The 24,521-nt window shown below is 34.6% G+C and overlaps 1 protein-coding gene across 3 annotated transcripts in view; it reads right to left on the bottom strand.

Annotated features, from left to right (window-relative positions):
* Window positions 1–3,991: 3,991 nt before the first annotated feature.
* Window positions 3,992–24,521, bottom strand: part of LOC145668486 (uncharacterized) — a 103,764-nt gene continuing 83,234 nt past the window's right edge. For all 3 annotated transcript variants that reach the window (XM_081736424.1, XM_081736422.1, XM_081736423.1), the window contains 6 exons: window positions 21,982–22,095; window positions 21,466–21,583; window positions 20,854–21,073; window positions 18,311–18,489; window positions 10,351–10,572; window positions 3,992–5,919 (listed from right to left, as the gene is read on the bottom strand). In XM_081736424.1, coding sequence (XP_081592550.1) covers window positions 4,556–5,919; window positions 10,351–10,572; window positions 18,311–18,489; window positions 20,854–21,073; window positions 21,466–21,583; window positions 21,982–22,095 — 2,217 coding nt within the window. In that variant the 3' untranslated portion in view covers window positions 3,992–4,555. The remainder of the gene's footprint in view (window positions 5,920–10,350; window positions 10,573–18,310; window positions 18,490–20,853; window positions 21,074–21,465; window positions 21,584–21,981; window positions 22,096–24,521) is intronic.

Genomic DNA, 24,521 nt, shown 5'->3' with positions numbered 1-24,521 from the left:
CCGCGGTCTTTCAGATATTCATTTCTTCTGCTTGATGCATTCCTCACATACTGGATCATACCCTTTCTGATATTCATATTACGTATGTCACCAGCAACACGTACAGCATCCAACACACTTCTCTGAGCAATCAAGCACTCCTCTTGGAGATTTCCAACAATGCACTCTTTGTTAATGGAGAAACTCCTTTCCACTGCTGCGTTGCTATGGAAAAGTACACATCTTATACCTGAATGTTTTAAACGCATTGGAGACACCTTTACTTAACAGATCATGGAGAAAAACGTCTAATCTGTCATTTTTGTAACTGAAATTTGACAGTTCTCGTGCTGTGTCTTGGTCTGAACAAAATTTTAAATATTCCCGTTTCTCCATATCAGCATTTACAGGTGTTATTTGCTCCTTCTCGACAAATGTCTCCAGGGCGAGTGTGATACGTGATTCACGACGGGTTTCGTTGGTCATAGTTTCTGGAGACAAGCAATTTGCGGATCTTGTTACACTGTATTTTAAAGGGCATTTTAGCATAAGTTTTTTACAGGTTCTTGCAAGAATCTTCTGCATTCTTTCTTAAAGTTCAATATATCAACATTCTTCACTCTTTTAAGCGATGTAACCGCAGAAAATCCAACATCAACTAGATTAAGTGGTTTTAAGATGTCCTTATTAAAAAAAACTGACCTCAATAGATGTTTTTGATAAGTTTTAGCTACTTTTAAGACATCATCTTTCACGAAGCGGCTTAAACTACGAATCAACGTGTTTAGGTCATTCCATAGAAACGGTAGTAATGGACTGTCTGTCTGGTACTTAGTGAGGAATTCTTCTAGATCTACAGATACGGACTGAAGGAACCCTAATCTAGCAGGCAACAGTACATCAGAGATGTGGGCTTTTACTTTCAGACAAGTTTGATGTTTCAGGAGGTTTTGTTTTCACTGCATCAACATAAAATTTAAAGCACGAATCATAGTTATGGCACGGTTGATAACTAGAATTCTCCATCCACCTAATAGAACAAAACTTAAGAGGGAAAACTGCTGTTCCAGATGCTGCCATGAAATCTGCTCTTCTTGAAGGGAAGTCCTTGAATAAATAGTACAACACTCTCAAAAACTCTGCCACATTCCAACCAGCTTTGGTATGCGCAGTCTTAAAAGCCCCATTAACAATATGTAAAGAGCACGTTCCTGTCTCCAAAAGCTGTGGACCTTCACCATTTTCTTCACTCAGATAGGCCTTCAAATCACTCAGAAATTTCAAGTTAACGTTGGGGCCATCAAGAGAAACCTAAAGTAACTTACAAATATCGAGACCCTTGTCCCTGAAAGTATTTATAAATGTACTTAACAAATCCTGGGCAGTACCATGTCCGAGGAATACTAATGTTAAATAACGTGTTAAAACTTTATTTCCGTCACTGTGCTAGAAACGAACTACTAAGTCCATTTGACTTTTCTGTGAGATAGTGTTTACGCTTTCGTCGAACGATACTGCAAAAAATTCACAATTCACATTCACCGCCTGCACTCTGCTCACGTCTGTCTGTCTTTCTCAACTACATCTCCACTGAATAAGTTATTATTGGCTTTTAACTTACGCTGTAGTATATAACTTTCTTCTATTTTACAAAAATATACTTATTCCATACCAATCCCAAAAACAATATTTGAAAAACAATTTTAAAACTTCCAGGTTCCTCGTCCAATTCCAGGTTTTCCAGGTACAAAAGTAAATTCCAGGCTAATTCCAGGTTTTCAAGGTTTTCCAGGTCAGTAGACACCCTGCTACAGATCTTGGTACAAGTTAGTTGTAAACCTGGGGCTCCGCACTACCTAAGGCCGGCCCTGCATAAATGCGCACGAAAGATATAAGGATGTCATTTATTTATTTTTAGTTATCAATAACGCATTTGCAGTAATGGAAAATCTTTTCCATGTGACAGTTTAGTATGCATTTTGTACTTGCATACTCTCGCAAATTCGCCGTCTCACCAGATAAATCTGGAGCACACAACGGCTACTGTTACACTGGAAAGTAAAAATGTATCGTTGATGTTTGGTTTGATTACGAATACCTATCACTGGCCACCATCTTGTCAAGATAAGACTGTCAGTTGTATTCTAGTTTCAAAATTGTGACCAATACTAGTACGACCGAGGAAGAGAACATCTATCGTTTCAATGATGATCTATTCATTAGTTGGTAATCATGTACGTTGTAGCAGTCTAATTTTCCGAAGTTAAATTCTCCTACACAGGTTAACATAACATCCCTTGTGACAGTTTATGTCCACAGATTGGAAGCTATCTTTCCAATAGATCCTCCCAGACTTCACTGTACTATTCTTTCCGTTAGAATTTACACAAAAAAGAAACATAAAATAACCCTGCTCCCCCCCCCCCAAAAAAAAAACTGTTATTCAGTTAACATTGTTTCTTCTTCTTCCTAATGTCAATTTTCAATTTCCATGAATTGTTTGAAGGTCAGTGTTCCTAACACATTTCAACATATTGCAATCTTCAAAATAATTTGACATTCTGCTACACGTAAATAGATATTTAAAGCGATTTCTTTTAATGATCCAAAGATAAAGCGTCAGTAATGCCGTTAACAATCCGATGCTACAAAATGATCAAGGAAGCAAATATCCTTTTTTATTTCACGATTACATACTTAGTTGCACGCTAAACCAAGTGGGCTATTGCCTATGATATTTTTTTTTTTTTTTTTTTTTTTTGTGCGCCAGTTACATTATATATATTTATATATCAGGGTGTTTCTAAACACCGACAACGTTTGGGAGATGATTCCTGACACCAAAATAACACAAAAAGTATAGACCAACCTGGGTGCACAAATGCTTCCTTTCGGAGTTATAGGTCGCCGAAAACATGAAAAAATGAACTTTAAAGGTTTATAGCTCCAAAACTATGGGACCTACCGTAGTCGGGTTAAGACTTCACTTAGGAACTAATACGTGCGCTATACAAAAATACATGTTTCAGAATCCTAAGGTACTCACGCAACAATTTTTATAAAATGAGTTTGGCTACGGGCATATAATTTGAAGTAATTAACAACTACCTCTACAAAAATTGTTGCGGAAGTACCACAGGATTCTGAAACTCAGATATTTGGATAGGTCACATGCTAGTTCCTAAGTGAAATCTAGACCCGACTGCGGTAGGTCTCATAGTTTTGAAGCTATGGATCTTTAAAGTTTATTTTTTCATGTTTTCGGCAGCCTGTAACTCCGAAATGACGGATTTGTGCACCCAAGTTGATTTATACTTTTTGTCTTATCTTGGTGTCAGGAATCATCTCCCAAACGTTGTCGGCGTTTTGAAACACCCTGTTATATTTCAGTTGCGAGTTTGAAAAGGAAACGGGATTGAACCCTTTAGACTTCTACTTTTCTGAGTAGAAATAAGAAAAATACGTTTTCTGGTAACTGATTTCGATTCCAACTCTCATTGAGATCATATACACGTACAGCTTTGTATTTCATATATACTCCCCAGCGCAACAAAGTAAACCACTAACCTGCTCACTGGTAGACAAAGATCTATCTATATTTTGTTCTATCAGTATAAACTGTTCTTCACACTATTCTATGGACAATTTAGTCATGAAAATCCAGTTCAATTTCTTCATGTAACTTTCTTGTTACGTCATCTTGACGACACACACAATTATATATATATATATATATATATATATATATATATATATAAACCTGATTATAGTTGCAACAGTGACATTCCATCTCGGGAAAAGATGATGATTTTGCCTTATAGGGGAGCGATGCATAGAATTATGGAAATACAAATTGAAAACAGTAACTTCACGATTATGCTTGCTTATTCATATCCCTTAGCAGCACTCACATTTACGTAATTGTTTCTGAACACATTCGCACTATTCTATTACAAGTTGTCTCACAAATTTCATGCATTAATTCAGGAAACTGAAAGCATAACAACTGTACTTAAAGTATTCAATATAAAATTTATACAGTTTGTAACACATTTTGAACACAAACAAAATACATCTGTATAGACATGCTCACTTTTACACACAAAAAAACAAATGCTATGTTGATATTTTTATGATTCTCTTCTTCCAAATATAGACAGTTGATCTAATGAATAATTCTGGAATGTAGTTTAACAACATTGAAATTAATTACTGTAAATACACTACCAATTTTTCAATTCATTACACACACTGATGGCTCAACCATAAACTACAATACAGTATTTCTTAGTTGTAATAATATTTATTATTACACACCTTTCAGGTTGCAAGTGATGTTTATTACCGTATATGATTTTTTTTTGTACCATAAACTGTATCTTTATGCACGCACCCACTCGTACACACGTCAGTGAAACACACACATATATATATATTCTTTATTCCTAGAAAATGAAAAAGACAGGCTAAACTGCCTTGCAGTCTTCCCTCTTATGGACATACAGTCAGTCTCGCTTAAACACTGTGCTTTTTAAATTCAAGTTTTAAACATACGCTTTACAAGACAAAATTTCATTTATTCACTCGATGCTTCATTTGCACTGGGAGCACTTGACTTTTCTTCGAGAGCATCTTTTGGATCCTCACCCTTCCTACTTTCACTTTCTACCCTGTTCTCATTTTCACTGTTTTCCTCCAAACCTTCTTTAACACTATCCACATTTTCTGCGCTACTTTCTTGCACACTACTCTCATCTAACCTAGATTCATTTTGCTCTTCTTCCTGCTTACCATTCTCGTCTAACTTATCTTCGTTTTGTTCTTCTTCTTGCATACTATTCTCGTTTAACCTATCTTCGTTTTCCTCTTCTTGCATATTGTTTTCGTCCAATTTACCTTTGCTTTGCTCCTCCTTCTCTTCCATACTCTTCTCGTCTAACTGATCCTCGTTTTGCTTTCCTTCTTGCACACTAATCTCATCTATGTTATCTTCGTTCTGATCCTCTTCCTGTCCATTATTCTCATCTACCTCATCTTCGTTTTGATCTTCGGATATTTCGTTTTCTTCTAAAGTTGCTCTCGTTTTATCCTCTTCCTTATCTGTAATGTCAGCATTAGTCTCATCCTTATCAATATCCTCAGACGTATTACTTTGTTTTTTATCTTTGATCGTTTCCGTATCCATATCAACTTCTTTATTTTCTTCATCGTTTGTACTTGCATCTTCGGTTTCCATACTGGCTTCTTTCTCTTCCTCAATGTTTGCAGCTGCTTCACCTTCAGTTTCCATATTAATTTCATTATTTTCTTCCTCGTTGGCTGCTGCATTTTCCTCCGTCTCCATATTACCTTCATTATTGGCATCTTCATCTTCCGTTTCCATATTATCTTCTTTACTTTCTTCATTGTTTACAGCTGTGTCATCTTCCGTCTCATTATCCTGCTTTTCTTCTTTATTGTTGGCACCTGCATTACCTTCCGCTTCCACATCAACTTTTTCCTTACTTTTACTACTTTCTTCATTTGATTTCACCACATTTTCCTCTGTCACGGATTCTTCATCTTCATTTTTGGAACTCTGATTATTTTCGTTAGAATTTTTTACAGTCTTGTTTCCATTATCGTCGTCGTCATCGTCATCGAGTGAAACTTCCTCCACTACCTTTCCCGTCGTACTGGTTTTTCTCTTCTTATTTGCGCTGTCTTCGGCCTTATCAAAGAGATTCATACCTATATCACCCTCATAATCGTCATCAATAACGTCGGAATCCATTTCTCGTAACTTTCCACCTTTCGAGCTCTGTTCCTCTTCTCCGTTCTTCTCTTCTTTCCCATCTTTAGAATCCTCTGTGTCTGAGGGAAGTTTCTCGCAACTCGACTCGTCTGTAGATGCTTTCCTCACAAGCCCTAAAATATTCAACATGCTTGGAGGATCGTTGGCTGAAAATATAAATAAGTAAATATATTGCATTTACAACACATAGGCATATATATATATATATATATGTCTTCTTCATACGGGTAAAACAATAATAGACTATTAAATAAATAACAAAAGGAAAAGCAAGAACGTAAGTTTTTAGAAAAAGCTTTTCCAAATTGCCTCCGACCAATTCAAAAATGAATACCCGTTCTTCGCTCACTGTGACTATTAGCTATTAACCTACATACTATTTTATACGCATAGTTCTAATACACATATAATAATTAGATATCGGATATTATGCAAAATGTCAATTTCTTAATGCTAAAAGTGTAACAAAAATGAATGTCGTAAAATTCGTTTGGACTTTCTTTGCTTCAACGCCAGCGAAGTTAATTTTGATAATTTCACTCTGTATTGTCTATATCATTCCTTAAAGACAAAACATTGCCTACTCTTTGCATTTTTATCAAAATCAAGACCTTATTAAGATAGACATACATATGCCTTGTTTCAAGAAAAGTTTATATATGTTCCAAGTAAAAAAAAAAAAAAAAAAAATCCAGATCAGGTCTACCCTAATACATGCAGAAGATTGAGTTGAGCTGAGTTTAACGTCCCTTTCAGCACAGAGGCTATATGAGACGAGACCTACTGATTAACGTGAAATCCAAACCACAAGAGCTCCCGCCGGGAATCGAAACATGCCCGCACGAAATGTGAGCGAGTTATTTTAGATAATAAGGACTGGAATAAATTACAGACAATTGGACAAGTCCTCAACGATGAAACTGTACGAAGTGAATTTAATCCACACATTCTTGCGTGCTTTCAAGTATCCCGCAATCACATCCGTGGAGCCCATGAATTCGGTATGCTGTACACTATAAAACTTAATTAAGACCTCTAGAGCTCAGGTGAGGGTATCTCTCAGATATGCCCTAAGAAAATATGGAAAACACACTTCGGCCCTACCCTCGCCACCCTCTGACGGAAGAAACCCTCCCTTTGCTTAGGGAAAAGGAGTGAATGACCTCAGCTGTGTTGCCAATTTGTCATTCAATCGTTTGGTCTTGACGAATGAAGATCGTAGGCTACTTAGAGTGACTAACATGACAGAGCACAGCGAAGTCTGTGAAATAATTCTTGTGGCAACGATTCAGCATCCAACAATTGAAAGATCTCGGCGGCAGGATCTTGTCCCTCTTCTTTCGAGGGAGATACGAGAAAACACACATCGACAGCAGCGCCAGAAGGAGTACACTTGGAATAGAAGGGCTCAAATTACTACATTCAATTTTTTTTTTTTTTTTTTTTTTTTTTTTTAAGTTTGCTCACCAAATAACTAGCGATATTATAGCTCAGATCTAAATATCGTTATGGTTCTTGTCTAAACAAACAGCAAAAGTTACGTATTCTCACTATTCATTTTCAAATAATTACATTGAAACAATACCGTTTGTTGAAAAATTAAATCGCCACAATATATTACTGTCGAAATACATAAATAATAATGCTCAAATCTACATATGGTTACAGTCCTTGTCCTATTTTGAAATACAGGGTTATTCAAAAAGAGCGCGTTTTGGATCGTCTGGCAAATTTTTGTTTCTCCGTTGCCAACATTGTTTTGTATTGTTGTTCTACCCACAAACATTCCGATTGTCGCCTTAGTCTGAATTTCTCGCATTTCTTCAATCTGTGTCTAGCCATGGAGTAGTTTACTATAGCGCAACGTGTACTAATTGTGATTTTTTTTTTTTTTTTTTTTTTTTTTTTTTTTATAATCAGAACGGAGAAAGTTATGCAACAACTGTCAGGCGACTTCGTGCGCTTCTAGGGCGAAATGTGGCACCGAATGAATCAACAGTGAACGTTAAAAGTCCTGGACGTCGTCATAAAGGTCGTTCTGAGCAAACCATTGCGGTGCTTCGTGACAGTATGGCTGTTAGGCAGTCATAGTTAGCTAGGCGAACAGTTAATGCTGCCAGTGCAGTGGAGGTCATATGCCCGCCGTCATTCACCATACCTGAAATCGGAATGTATGATGAACATGTTTATGGATTTTGTTAGTGTATTTTGAAAAAATAAAGTTAATAATTTGATGTAACAAAACCAGCACGCTTTTTGAATAACCCTATAATCAAATTGAAACAATTGCAATTAGGAAATCGTCACAATAGTTTTAAATATGCGAACTGCCTGCACGTTAGAAGCATCTACTGACGTCAGGCAGCGACACCTATGAACGTGACCGTTTATTATTAGGAACTAGCAGATGTCCTCACATGTTACTGTGGGCAATATTTTGCGTTTTTCTTCCTACCGTACCTTTCATATAGAATTAGTATGAACTCGAGGTCTCGCAAAAAATTCGAGTCTCCTATGGGTACCTTAAGAAACCACCCTTACCCTTTGTTCATCCATTCTAGGTTAAACATCTAAGAATGCTGAAATAGGTATTTCATTATTTTAGATTAAAACTACAAAACACCAAGTTTGTGTTTCTAACGTTAAGGAATTCTAATATATATAAATAATATTATAATAATTGCAGTCCCACCCCTTTTATTTCTCATCTCCTTTCTTCTCTTCTACGACAAATATCAAAAAACGATGGAACACATTTTTATTTTAAATGAAGGGTCCAAACACCAAACTCCGTACCTATAACCTTAAGAAATTCCGAGATATGAGTACCTTATAATAATTGACTCCACTCGCCCTCTCTTCCCTTTTAGGGTAAATTTATATATATATATATATATATATATATATATAAACGCTAAAACACACGTTTCATTATTTTAAATAAGAAGTCCAAATACCAAATTTCATGTTTCTAACGTTAAGGATTCCGTGTAACCATAAACCCTTTATTCCTACCTACCCTATATTTTCTTCCCTTCTAGATTAAATATCAAACTGACTAACTCATCAAAACATCTACAGGATACTTCCTGTAAACATACAAACTTGAAATTTGGCAAAAATGTAAGATTTGATACAAAGGGAAAACTGGAAATTTTCCACTCCGGGGGGGGGGGAGAGGGGGGAAGAGATTAGGGAACAAGAGCAAAACTGCTGTTATGTCACTTATGACAACGATTCAAAACTTATCGGATACTTCGTGTAAAAATGGAAACTTGAAATTTGGCACAAATTTAATTTTTGTAGTACATGCAAACGGAAGACCAGCTACACTTTTATTATTGGATGATGAATGTCTTCCTAAGGAAGCAAAATTAAATAAGATATGTTTTACTCTATAGTCTTTTTGTCTTAATATTGTCGAAAATTTCGTATCTTGTAATGTTTTTGTAATTTTTTTTCTCCTGTTGCCAGTACGAATGCGGATTAACTTCGAGTTGTTTTCATCTCAAAATTGGTTCTTACAAGCTGGAGAAATTTTTAGCAGTTTCGAGCTATCTTTCGTATACAACGATTTACTTCGAGTACATTACTGGCCAAAAAAGTCGGCTACTAGTATGAATACAGATCTGTTCTTAGTAAGATTATCAATCGATTCCTATTATAAGGAACTCTTTTGGGTTCCTACTACAATTGGAGAATACGGAAGATTCTTTAATATAAAAGTACAGCTGAAGAAACCGATTAGCTATTACTTGTATATTCTTGCAAAACTAAATTTCGTGACAATATGAACACTATGACCGAGTAATAAAACACGATTGGACCCTTTAAATATGGATATAGAAAATTTGCTGCGAAGGAAGAAGGAACACTAAACAAACGTTGGGCAAAGAAGTAGAAAAGAACATTTGAACTGCTAGTAAAGCGCCATAAAAAGACAAAAGAATAACTAAATGTAAACTCACTTTGCCATGAACTTTACATATTTTGATTCATAACGTGAGCCATCTTTCAAAGGCAGTTGGGAACAGGGTAAAATGGAAACAGGAAACGCTTTTTAACTTTAAACAGCGATAACAACACCTCCTAAAATAAATAAAGTACCACTTGTATCTTACCTTATACTGTTACGACAAAACTTACATAAAAAGTTAATACGATATCGAAACAACCTGAAAGAAAATTTGCTCAGTGTACAGTATCGTACGCGAAATCAAACAAGCGGTAAATGTAACATATTTGTTTGGTTTTGTGACAGTGTAGTTAATTTTTAGAGATTATACCGAAGTAACATCATGAACTGTTACTGCTTGAACATCGTTTTTCGAAACCAAGTGTACCGAACTCTTATTACAACCAACCAAAATTGACTGAGTTGTTCATTTACTCACAACTATCTATCTAGCTATCGTAATAGAGGTAGAGAAGAACCTACACGAACTTGGAAGCGATAGGCCAACAAGCTATCAAAATAAAGGAATGCATATCGAACATAGATCGCTTACTTTACAGAAATTAATGTAGTTTAATACTTGGACCACCAGTTACTGTCATCGTAAAGAATCCATAGTTACCTGGCTGCGGCGTGGGTTTCTTTTCCACTTCTTTCGGTTCATCTTCCTTGCGCGGGACAAAGGCTTTCAGCCACTGGTCACTGGGATCCTCATCAACATCGTCGTTATCGTCTAGAGTTACAAGTGGAGGGAAAGATGCAGACTGAGATTGCAGAGTCGAAGCCTTGGCGCGAGCCATTGATGGATACGCAGATTTTCGTTCACACTTTGCTAAATGTTTTGCTGTTGGAAAGAAAACAATTTAGTCTATCACTACAATATATATTTGAAACGAAAATTACGCACATATACTGCAAAGTGCAACAGACAAAATAAAACGATTTAACCAAATAGTAGAAACTTTTTGTTATAATTACTAACCTTTGGGTATTCCTGCGGCGACCATTATTCCTCAAATGATGATCAAGCACATTTATCGAGTACTCATCTTCAGAATTATTTAACAAGTTTATATAATGCTACATAGCGAGTTGATCACATGCTGTGGTGCTGTACTTCATTGGAAATCAAGTTAACTGTCGGAACTCAGATGTCAGTATGTAGAGGCAATAAGGAAAAATTTCCTGAGAAGCTTGAATAGACTTATTCGACACTACAATTATTCTATTTACTTATCACCGGATAGTGCACTACTACCTGGACAATAATCTGTTTCTAATGTCTTATTTATAGATATTAAAATTCATGAATTTTCCTTTAAGAGGGGCTTAGCAGCATTTATCCACACTCACAGACCCAATGTCGGAAACAGTAGGAAGCCATCTTGGAAAAGCCTTATAGATTCAATGTTGACAAATACAAACTTATGTCCAAATTGGTGGCTTTTGGAATTACCAGGGTGGAAAAAAATCATGATTTTTTATAAAAAAATCATTTTTGTTGATTTTTTTGATTTAAATCGATTTTTTTGATTTAAATCAAATCTTTCTCCTCGTAAATTACAAGTCGCGAACTGAAGAAAAAGCATTAGGAATTAGTATTAAATGTTAATTATGCCATTTAAGTGAAAGTATAAGGGTTGAATTTTGAATTAATCCCCAGTTGTTAACCTATATCAATCACAAACAAGTTTCTTAACCCTTTTAAATTATGGCTTTTTTTTTTTAAAAAAAAAAGGTTTATTATAAACTTTCAGTCAAGCAGCTACAGCATTATCCCTATTTATCCTAGGATCATGGTGCATACATCACTCTCTTTAGAATAGAATAGCCTTTGAAACGGTAACATTCACATTTCCCTATCATGTCCTTGAAGCGGGAAATTTTGAAAGAAAATGGGATTTTTCTGATTTTTTTAAAAAAAATTGATCCCCTTTGGACTCCCTTGTGTTAACGCACGTATCTCAAAATCAACTGGGAAATACTAAGGGGTGTACTAAATGTGTGTATAAAATTTCAAGCTATCTTGAATAGTCAAGGCGGGAAAATATTTAAGAATGAACTAAGAACATCCCCACAATGCCCCAGATAACCCGCATGTAATATAAAAATTTCCTCAGACATAAACATTTGTACATTATTCTCAATCGTACCATTCAAATGTCTCCATCGTGTATCTGGGGCGGAAAAATCACGAAAAAAGGGATTTTCTGTTAAAAATATCTTTTTTTTTTTTTTACTTTTTACCCCTGTGGACCAACGGTAGAGATCTGAAACACTGAAAAATGCTAAGGGGTGCATTGAATAAATGTGCAAAATTTCAATCTTCTAGGTACAAAAGTAAGCCCGCGAAAAGTAATATGCCCCAAATACCCTAGATTCATGTATAAAACAGAATCTCAGTTAAGTTTCCTGAAACATCCCTATTTATCCTCGGATCATGGTTCGTTCATCATTCTCTTCAGAATAGGACAGCCTTTCAAACGGTACAATTCATATGTCTCCATCTGAATCGCGAAAAAAGCTATTTTGTTTATATATATATATATACATTTTCCTCTCTGGACGACCCCCCCCCCCCCGATTTCACGCAGAGATCTGAAAAATACTAAGGAGTGCACTGAACGTGTGTGCAAAATTTCAGCCTTTTGAATGCGAAATGTAAGCTCGCCAAAAAATAAGAATAGTAGGCATAACAAAAAAATGTTTTTTTTAAATTTATGATGTCATCACACACTATGTCTCGACGCAGGAAGGTGTGAAAGCATATGTAACATGTTCTACAATGCCTCCAGTCTTGAAAAAAAAAAAAAGAAAAAAAAACCGAAGTAAAAAGGTTTATTAGTACTTTTTTAATCGAATACTGAAGATTCGATTTTTAATAGAATAAAAATAGGTAATATAATTTAAAAGGTTAAACATTACGGAAAAAGTACAGCAACGTTTATCAAAATGACACTTTTTCACAAAAGTTACTGATATTTGGTAGGGGCATATTTTTAAAAAATTGGAACTAGCTTGAGGCACGGAATACATAAATTTCGCCTAAAGTTATAAATCTTTAAAAAAAAAAATCGGAGAGGGGGATAGGACCCCTCTAAATACGCCCTATTATCTGGGAACAAACAAGCAGACGCGCACACGAAAGAATGTTCGTCTTAAATGTCGATGGTGATTTCCCCGTTGAAATAGTTAACGATTTAAAAACCCAAACCCATTGTTACTAAGAGAAGAAAGCAGGATTGCTCCATTACTCGTTCAAAACGGGATTTTTCCCTAACCATCCTGTAAATGACAATTGTTTTCATACTATGCTGTACATACTGTACCCGTAACCGAAATAACAGAACAGAAACAGGTTTTTACTTATTTTCACTTTAAATTATTTTATTTCGGAATTTGATTTAAATCAATGATTTTTATTAAAAAAATCAAGTGATTTAAATCTTGATTTATATCGTGATTTAAATCAGACTGATTTAAATCAATCCACCCTGGGAATTACTGTATATTATATTTTTATATTTCGATTTTATTTTTATTTATTATTTTTTGTACAAAAGCTAATAATGTAAAACAGAAGAAACATATATATATATATATATATATATATTTCACATTATTGTTCGGAAAAAAAATACGTTACTTTAAAATTGGTTTTATTTTAGTTGTTTTTCTGTTACTTCTAGATTACTTAAAGTAGTCAAAAATCCTCCTAAATCTGGAACGGAGCCTGGCAGTGTAAGGGTTATTTTGTGACTAACTGATTCATACTAGCTTTTGCTATCTTGAATAACTTACACTACAATTAAAAATTGCTGAGCAAAGCAAGTGTGACAATTTCGTCAACAGAACATATTGACGAAATTGTCACACATTTGTTATTTTATAAATAAACTTTGCTTTGCTCAGCCATTTGTAATTTGTAATTTTACTGTACGTTATTTTGTGGATATAAACTCATCAGCTAGCGTTTACCAAACATTCTGTTTATGTAAAGACTAGTGTGTAGGTAAGACCAAAATAATAATAACACTAGCCTGAAGAATCACAATAGGGAGTCTAGGGAAGATAGAATTGTCCAAGCATCTCCAAAAAATCAAAACATACAATTCAGGATATTACTATTTTGCATCGTGCAAGTTCTTAAATTAAAAGATATGTATTTGAGGCTTATTGCATTTTAACAGAGAATTCGATCATTAACACTGAAAAAGGCAATTCTTACAAAGACTGGAATAACATTATTACAAATTTTATCAACAAAAATTAAAGTACTAATATTTGATCATTAAAATGATGGGTGGAAACACTAATTTCGTTGAGTGAGTCTGCAAAGATTTTTAAGGGACTGTTTCGGGCACTCAAACTGCGCCCTTGTTCACCAGGAAATTTACTCAGTATTTCCACTCATCATTTTAATATTTTGATTTAAAATGCTTCAATTTCAGTGCTGTAATTAAGTTGTAAAACAAACGAACAAATTGACATTCATAATCGCAAAATTCACCGATTTGGACATAAATATGTATTTGGCAACACTGAATCTCCAAGATTGATTCCTACTGTTTTCGATGTCTGTGAGATTGGATAAATGTTGCTCCAATCCTTTTAAAGAATAATTTAATATCTGTAAGTAAACATCAGAAACAAATTATTGATAGGTAATAATGCCCTATCCGGTCATAAATAAATAGAATAATTGTGTGGAACAGGCGTATTTAAGATCCTCACTATAGGGGGGGTTCTCTGTTATTGTAACTACATACTGGTATCCAACAGTTCTTACAACAGCTTCATCTCCACTGAAGTACAGCACCACAGCATGAGATCAACTCGCTGCGTACGATGATAAAACCCAGTTAAATAGTTCTGAAGTTGGTCACTCGATAACAGTGTTTTAAAAAGGGGAAAACCCAAGATAAGATACAAAATAATCTAAGGAACAGGAGATGGAGAATAGAGGACGCCTATGATAGAGAAGAGTGGAGGAAAAGAATTAACACGACGTGAATGTCAACCCCATATAAACATGGGTAAAGGCTGAAGAAAGAAAGAAAAAAAAAACTATGATTTGAGGAATTATGGTCGCCACAGGAATAATTTAGCGTTGGTAATTTTAATGTAAAATTAAAAATGTATTTCTTACGTTCCGTTAGTAATGGTAGGGACCTTATTTATACGTACGAGGATTACGGGTTGGGAAAGACTATTGAAACTGCACGTGACAAAATGATTTAGTGCGGCAGATTCCATACTAAAAGATACTGCGTTTTCTACAGAATTTTTATAATAAAAGATTTTTCTGTCTAATACGGTACAATAAACAATCAAAACTTCTGAAAAGGTAATATTTTGTTTCAATACACATTTACTTCTGCAAGTCAGCAGATTTTCAATGAAACTATCAGTGGCCAACAAGGAAGGTTTCATAAAGGATCCAAAGTTCCTGATTACTAAAACATTTTTAAGTGTGTAGCCCCCGCTTCACCAAAATGATTTTATGAAAGAATGTTGATGGCCTGTATGCGAAAGATGAAGGATATTATGAAAGAGTTGGTGTGTGATATGAAAACGCGGGAAAATACTAGTGAATCGCGAGAAAATCCTCGGATACGATAATGTTTACCACAATTTCATACAGCGTAGATCGAACAAGGGATCACTCGTACTTGAAGCACCCTATCACTAAGCCACCATGCTTCTCGTTTCTCGAATGAATTCTTTCCTATTTTCTAAACCTAATAGATAAGAACACAACTTACGAATCGAAGATCTTCGAAGGGTATCACACAGTTTGAATTTCGCGCTCAACTGTGGATTCACGAGTCATATACCTTCGCTGCTCAAATGGTATGTTTCCATTTTCAATAGGCCACCACACGGGACAATGTATTTACCACCAGCAGCGCTGTCGGCACTGCCGAACAGTGTGAACTGTATGCAGCGAAAGAAGTGTTAAAATATGAATCTAGGTATTTATTCTACTTAAATTTCTTGTATACTTATAAAGTTACTAATAAATAATTTACGAGTACTGTTAACTTTAATTCAAGAAAGTCTTAACTATCTATAAGAAAATGTCTAGCGGTTTTATTCGAATTACATTTGCTCTATTATACCTACAAAATGTGGCAATAAATCTTTAACTATATATTTTGCAACAAGCTAATAACAATCTCTAATTTTCTTTATATTCAATATGATTACTTTTCAAGAGAATTCTATTTCGAGCAGTGACTACACACTACTGATTAGCAGTTGTACTTACTATGCTAGATTTAGTGTGTTTTTATTTTACATTTCGCAACTTCTGAAATCTATCTGGATATTAATTCTAAAGAAAATATTTCATATTATTAGTATTATTCGAAAAAGGTAGCTCAATGATACAGTATCTAATTCTGAAGTGTTAAGTAAAGACTTCGATTTCAGGTCACGCCATTTCGATTGGAAGATTCACGTCTTTCCTACCTTGGCAAAAAACTACTCATATTCTGCTTCCATTTCACTTTCATTTCCTATGGGTTTCTTGGCAGACATTCTTATACCTATTAGCTTTCTCGACACTTATGATTTCTTTCCACCAATTATTTCATTAACAAAACACACACGAATATCATCAAACAAAGAAGTGTCCTCCATACAACAACAAAAAAATGTATATAAAATACACAGACAAAAGACAAAAAACTGAATGGTAAATTTATCAGTATAACAAGTATTGTCACTGTACGCCTTACGTCCACATTCTGGGATTTACACAACAGTCTTTAATATAAATAACGTCTCTGTTATTACAATATGTCCGCATGAAGGTTCTTGTACTAGTATAAAACAGTTTTACTGTATCTACCCTCTAATTCACTTACAAACGAATAATTTTCGTTCACATTGAGAACTTTATCAAGTACCAAAAGTGGTATAGGAACAGATAAAATAAAACAACTAGATACAAATTATACTCTTCATATTCAGAACGAATGTTTCTCCGGTGGAGTATAGTCCGATCTGTTTTGTGTTCCTATATTTCTTTCCAAAGTTTGAACATCATGCTCAAAGGAGGGAACTATCTATCATCGAGGCTCCCTGCGTTTCTAGTTATCTTTCTTTAGGATTTTCCTAGTTAAAAAAAAAAAAAAAAAAAAAAAAAATCGAAACTTTCATTTATATGCGAGGATGTTCAAATGAAATCCGTTTGGTGAGCATACACCACTGAATGTGAATATATGGACGTTATTTTTCAGTATGTACAGTACTAATCAACTCATGTTTTGTATCTTCCTAAGAGTAAAACGTGGAAGATTTTATTCACAGGACACTCCAGGCGTCAAGTGGGAAATAAACAACTATCCTTACAACAATGACCTGTCAGCTTGTGATTTTCACGTCTGAAGAAGGTGCTACAAGGTCGCAGGTTTCACACAGATAAAGCGAAGGTCGGGAACGTACAACACTGATTAAAATATCAACTACCGAATTATATATGGAGGGAATTCGGCGGTTAGTCTCGCAATGGGACAAATATCTGTGTTTCTGGTGATTTCTCCTAACAAATCCATTTAAAATGCCAGCATATGCATATATCTACTATACAAAAGTCATATAAATGCATTTATTACTGTTCCAAATAATGCTATGGAAAGAATTTCATTTGAACACCTCTTTATATATGTTCTTAGCTTTATTTAATACTCCCACTCATTTATAGTGTGCTAGTCTCCCTTGTGGTCCTGTGGTAATACGTATTTTTAAAATTATTGTTCATGTTAAGCACTGTATACATTATACTTATTTTTACTGCATTAAGTAAAATCACGTCAGCTGTTTTCGTTTTCCTAATATTCTGCAATTAAAAGGGAAAGTAAAATCACAAATTAAATTAAATAAGAAATCCTAAGTTTTATTTGAAGCAGATTTAGTAGCTGAACGGTGTATTTAACAATATTAGAAACTTCACCAATAGAAGCAAACTCAATAAATTAAAAAATGCAACTAAGCGGAAGATCGTCCGGTCCTCGGGTTTATTGTGCTGGAGCGCTAATGATTACCGTATTCATGGGTAGTGTTATAATTAGCGTACTAGTATAGTCGAAGACCTCGATCCGATACGCTGTTTATTCGCACTTTTTTCCTTGAATTTCACTGAATCAGCAATCATACAAGATTTGGTATCAAAAATGTCGATCGTTATATATATATATATATATATATATATATATATATATATATATATATACGTTACCATACTATGTTTAATTGAAAATTCTTTACAAAGTAATTCCCCACGAAGCAAATGTAGGAATCTTTACCGAATAAAAGAAAACAGTGCTAATGTAACGTGGGTCAGTGTATCGGCTGATTTATATTTATCTCTGTTGTTACTAGCCAGGGTTTATGCGACAAGGCCTACAGTTTAAGAGAAATGTGAACTATTGTAAGCGCTCGATGCTCTCCCATTGGGAATTAAATTTGGTACCTTGTACACCGACGGTACATGCAGTGGCCGAGAAGAGCATGGGTCCGTGTAGTACAACTACAAATTACTAACATACTTGCGCTACGTAAGAAAAGCTACCTACCTAATCTATTGCCACTCTTGCTTCTAAATCCACAAACACAGTACATTTCTTTTTTCAGTCTAATAACTTTACCCAAGTGGAATTGTGGTTCTTTGGACTCATGGAAAACCACCACGTGTTCATGCATCGCTTTCGTGCAGCATGTTGCGTATCTGCATCTTGAACAGCACAGGTAACCACTAGAATAAAATAAACAGATCAATCAGTAATGTAAACACCGTCACTATATTAATACCAAATGAAATATGTAAGTACTTTTATAAATTCTCCTCCTCCACTTAAAATGCTTTCGGAGGTTAATAAGGACAATTACTTTAATGACCCCATAGATGTAAGCAAGAAGAAAATGATAAACAAATAAGGAAAACGTTATTTCATAATTGCATCTCTCCTATTTTCGTTAAGTATTATTCAGATTATCTGCAGAACGAGAAAAGACGCTACTCAAACTTCCATTAATACGAAACTATATCACGTATCGTTACATTAAAGGATTCCAAATTGTTTTCTATTGATCTACAGACCACGGATTCTTGACCAAAGCAATAATACAATTTATTTCTATGATAAAATCCAGATAAAGTAGAGATAAATGTTCCTTGTCTTCCTGTCAACTAGAAATTGAGATCTTTTAAATTATGTAGAACGCTCTGGAACAAATGTAAATCATTCCGCGTTTAAGAGATTTCTTGCATTTAGAGTTCACGTTGTAAAGATTAAAGCTATATAAATAAAAGCACAACAAACAATGTTGATAAGAATTGGTAATATATTCGTTAGAATCAAATCTACGTTAGTGCTTTTCAATTTTAAAAACTAATTGGAACAGCATTACAATTGTAAGGTAGATTCGTCGATAAAAATGTATACGCTCGGATCTTCCTATCCTTTTGATTTAATTGGGAACTTCCAACTATTTTATATACTCTATATATGGTTGTATGCTAGGTGTATATAAAGTGTACACTTATACCTAATACCATATATATATCAACTCAATTCATTGTTTTAGAAATATTACGGTAGGGAAGACATGAAGATTATTCACAATGTTTCTCATTATGCTCCATTAAATAAATAAACTGTGGAAAATATTCTGTGATTTCGAAAAACAATGAACAGGTATTACAGTTGAAGAATGAAAATGTTCGAATAATATGATACCCGGTCAATCGCTCTTACCTTCCAAAAGTGGCATCGCACTACTTATTTATCCTGAGGATTATATAGAAACAATGAAAAATTGAATATTACGTTTGTAATATAAGGCACTTGAAGAGCAACTGATCGTTAAATGTCGAATTTTTGCCGACAAATGGATTGTGTTATAATTATATAGGTTAATGGATTGTGTTTAATCTTGATGCTATTTTTGTGTTGCATAAAGATATCCCAATAATAATCACTTTGAAACCTACATCCACCTTACTGCAACAAATGTAGTTTGTTTTTAACAAATTTTTAAATGGATTGTGTTTAATCTTGATGCTATTTTTGTGTTGTATAAAGATTTCCCAATAATAATCACTTTGAAACCTACATCCACCTTACTGCAACAAAAGTAGTTTGGTTTTTACCAATGTTTACAACCAAGTGCCAGTTTGTTGATTTTTTTTTTTTTTTAATTTCAATATCTAACTTTCTTGTACAATCCGCAGCAAAAAACCTGCAACATGAGCATGTAAGTTTATTGTGAAATTACGCCTAACAGTGCAGGGAATCAACGCTAGGAGAAACCTCGGCGTTCTCCTCTGCACACTTATTTTGGAGCAAAAGACTTCATCTTTCCACAATAAACTTGCATGTTCATGTTGCAGGTTTTTTGCTGCGGACTGTACATATTTTCTTAAATCAATACAAATATTAACCTACCCATTTTGATCATGCATTCTATTCTGAAACTATTTTCATGGTTTTCATTATTTAGCAAACTTTTTTTTTTCCAACTGAAGATATAAAATTTACAATTATATGAATTTTGATCACACTGAATTTGAAAATAAATTCTCTTTTTGCAATATGAAAATAAATTTAATCGGAATCTCTGTATTCGTTAAAATTTACTATAATTCCTGAATGACTGTAGTAGAGTTCTTTGTTTTGCCTGATTAAAGAAATTTGTGTCTTAACTTCATAACATGTTTATTTACTGTGGCATTTTCCAATTTGATCATATAGCTTTGAAATATACCCCATTCAGTAATTCAGACTAAACTCTATAAGCAGTTCTGTATAGTTAATATTTATATGTTGTAGTATATAGCAAATAGGGAGGAACTTACAATACTGGTAACTGCAAGTAACCATCAGTGCTGATAAAAAAAAATTTGTAATAGTTCTTAAATTACCACTATTGACACAAACATTATTTGGAGATTATATTGTCAGAAAGGGTTTAAGCCACTGCGTGTGTCTAAGGAAGAGTGTTCAAGTATAACATTTGGTATATTGGAAGAAAAACTAAGTGGGGAAACATTAGTAGATGAGTAATCAGTTATGTTATAATTTGTTCCATATGTTCGATAAGTACAAAGATATCTTACGTGAAATGTTCCTCTTCTTTCAGATCTCCTTCACATTCACAGCAACTCAGTCCATCAGCTGCCGAAACAACGAGATTATTGTAATTAACCGCTGTATATGCATAGCGTGGTTTCACCGCAGAACCTGTACCCAACTTTGGCATTGTTGACCGGAATTTATCAGATGGTGGTGGCATTAATACTGATTCAATGCCAACTGATAATTCAACAGGTTTCACACCTTTAAAAGGAAAAAAAAAAAAAAATAAAAATGTGTAGTACTTTTATCTGTCAAGCGAAGAAAGAAAAAAAAAATATGAATTTTAAACTTAAGCTTTCTTAACATTTTTCAATTTTTCTCAGAATTGTACACATAGAACACTGATTCACCGTTATTTGTCTGAAAACCTACAACTGGTATATTAATCTACTACAAACGAAAATGGAAATTTACTCCAAAATAAATAGTATTTAAAAACTGGAGTAATTTTCAATGTTTGAAACAGAACAGAACATTATTAAGTCATTCAAAGATAAACAATCAAGAAGCAAATACAGAAACAAACTTCCAGCCCTCGAACCCTATTACACCAAATTTTTCGACATGACCCTTAAGACTACTTTGGAACATACCTGGCTGACCTGTAAAGCTTGAATGGTCTTTAATTTGATGTTCTTTCAATATTCCTTTATGGATGAACCACAAGACACATTTGTTGCACTTTTTGACAATGGACTTCCGCTGATGTTTCTATATAAAAAATATATATATAAAACACAAGATTAGATAGGTTGGTAAACTGTGGTAAATCCACAAAATGTTTATCATATGCACATGCAGAGCTTTCTCTACACAGGATTCAATTATAATAACATACACAATTTATTTAATAATCAGTTTTATCATCCCACACGACTAGTGAATACTATATGCTCATATTCATCAATTATAGGTAGGACTTAGCAACCTTAGGTAAGAAGGAATTAAGTTATTCTTTTTTGCTACAACAAGAATCAGTTCGGAAGAAAAAGTGTCTTGCTACGAAAATCATCTATGCATTACTAATAGGTTGTAGTATATTCAAGAAGAAGAAGAACAAGGGAAAAAAAAAGGGAAAAAATTAAGAAAAAATCTGTAGTATATCTTACCTGTATATGATTAAAGAAGAAATATATGTTGTTTGTCATTTTCTTGCCCTTGTTACTCACTGCTACCACTTTCAAACAGAAAGGACACTGAAGTTTCTCTGTTCCATTGTGTGTCTAAAATGTCACAAAAGATTACAGTGATGTAATGAGCACAGTGCTATACTCTATAATATACAAAAAAGATTTAACCACTACAATAATTGTCACAAAGAATTTTCCTGTTCCTGATTAATTTAATCTTTACCCCAGTATATGGCTAACAAATCAACAAATTCTATAGATTTTCTTGAATAATGATAAAGAATATTTAAATTTGTAGCTGATAACTAACAAAGAAACTCACTGACAATAGTCTTTTTCTAAATTCAACATTATCAATTTTGTTTTACTCTGTCAAAATTAAACTGCTGTTTGTGAAAACTGCAACACCACGAGAAAGAGATGTGAGTGAAATTAAATTTTTTACGACAATTTTCTACATAACTATACAGAGATTATTGCAATTTTATATTGATCTTTATTATGAACTAATTTATACGATAATCATTTTATTTTGAGTAGTGGACTTAAAGAAATGCATTTCGTTTCATTTCTGCATTTTCTTTCTTTTTACAATATAATGGACTCATTGTTCACATTTAATCTTTATCCGTAGCAAAAGAGCTGGTACGGTGCTCTCACATTCTACTAATACTTCATGATAAGGTTCCAGCCAATGATAGTATATGTGCAGACGAAATGAATAAAAGTTAGTATGTTATGAGGGGTTCTAAACTTTTACGCCTGAATTCTAGATCCATGGGCGGGGCTTCGTTTGAGAATTGGGAAGAATGATGCGAGAGTGCCAAAGATGGCCACGCTTTAGTAAGACCTGCAATTAGCTTGTGTTCAAGTATTGATGGAGTAATTCGACTAGTCAATTTTTGTAGTTACGTACTATTCAATAACGCTTTTTTTTTCTTCTTATTTTGTTAACCAAGAATAAAAACGGAAGTATGTAGATGTAAAACTTGTCAAAAATACTAAAAATGATTTGCGAATGCACTGGATTCATTAATTCCTTCGTCGTCTTTCTTGTGTGTGTGTGTGTGTGTAGTCCCGATAGTACACTTTAACTATACTTTCTATAATAGAATGAATTGCTGAAGTATATCGTTTTCAATATAAGATAGTGGTTTATTGCGGTTCTTTGTGGTGAGTTGGAACAAAACTCCGTTTTGTTTGAATAGCATCGCAATTAGCAGGGAAATAGTATTTGTGTGTGGATAGTTTTGAATGTATTCAAGCCGATATTACCGAAGCTGTTAATGCACGGGTGCTGAGCGGATTCCAAGTTCGATTCCGGAGCTTGAGTTTTCACGTTGGTTTCGTTTGTCACCGCAGTAAAAATTATAATCTGAGAAAGTGTACTCCGCTTAAGCATTGAAAAATCAGTATGGGATTGATAATTAAGTATTCACTTGCTACAATCAGAGCTCCTATACATCGTGACATGTATCACACAAGAGTTGGGTGTGTTCCAGCGAAATCACGTCACGCTGCTTATATGCGAATACACAAGACATAGCCACTGTCTGCTAGAAACCATGCAGGACTAGAATGCAATGGTATTCTCGTTCCTTGAGAAAAAGGCGTGCTCATTTCGTGATAAATGTGGCCTGGTACTACTCTGTTGAAACATGGAATCAAGTTCTCTGAAAGAAGTGTATTGGCTTCTGCAATTTCTCTGATGTAGCGGGCATTGGTCAAGTTGTCTTCAATGCGTAGCAGCCTAGATCGTGTAATTTACTCAATACTGCTCCACCTATTGTTCGAATGCTAGGGTTCTCGATAATGCACATTTACAGATTGTGCCTGCAACAACAGCATCTAGGGTGCCGCGGCAACTCAGTGGTAGAGCACTGACCTCTGGTTCAATTCCAATTTGCGCCTAGTGGACTTTTATGATGGACATTGTGTGTTTAGGTTTCCTCGTGGTTCTCATGTTCTCATTTCCTTTATTTCACCATTACATTCATCATCATCACCGTCTTTCTTACCCTGGGAGCAAAACCGGAAGACATTAAACAACAATAAAAATGTCTAATACCCATACGAGACCATCACTGTAAAATAGATTGAAGTAGGGTTCATCCGAAAACATGAAAGAGTGCCACCCAGCACAATTACAGTCTGAAGAGTTTGTGATTTTCGGTCGATGAAACCCGACGCAAGTCCAATCCGTTACCGTGCCCCAGCGTCAAGCTAATACTTTGTTCGACACTGTATGACCATCCACAACTATGCGTACACAATGCCTACCATCTAGTGCTGTTATCTACTGCCTGATCATCGTTGCGCACGATTTTCTTCTGTCCACTGCACTGTAACAATAATCATTGTTGTAGGACCATGCCTTGTACTCTCATAAATTTAGCAGTGTGTGGAGATTTGCGTAGACCTATCAGCGACCTGTTCGAACGCAGTGCAAATCATGCGAATTTGAACGCATTTTCGTCATTACTACTTGATGTTGCAATTTTAACGTCCAGCTGTGTATC

The sequence above is a fragment of the Thermobia domestica genome, chromosome 13, assembly GCF_964235325.1.
Source record: "Thermobia domestica chromosome 13, izTheDome1.hap1.1, whole genome shotgun sequence".
Classification (NCBI taxonomy): Eukaryota; Metazoa; Arthropoda; class Insecta; order Zygentoma; family Lepismatidae; genus Thermobia; species Thermobia domestica.
Note: the sequence above shows the minus strand (reverse complement) of the source record. Positions and strands in the feature narration are given on the sequence as shown.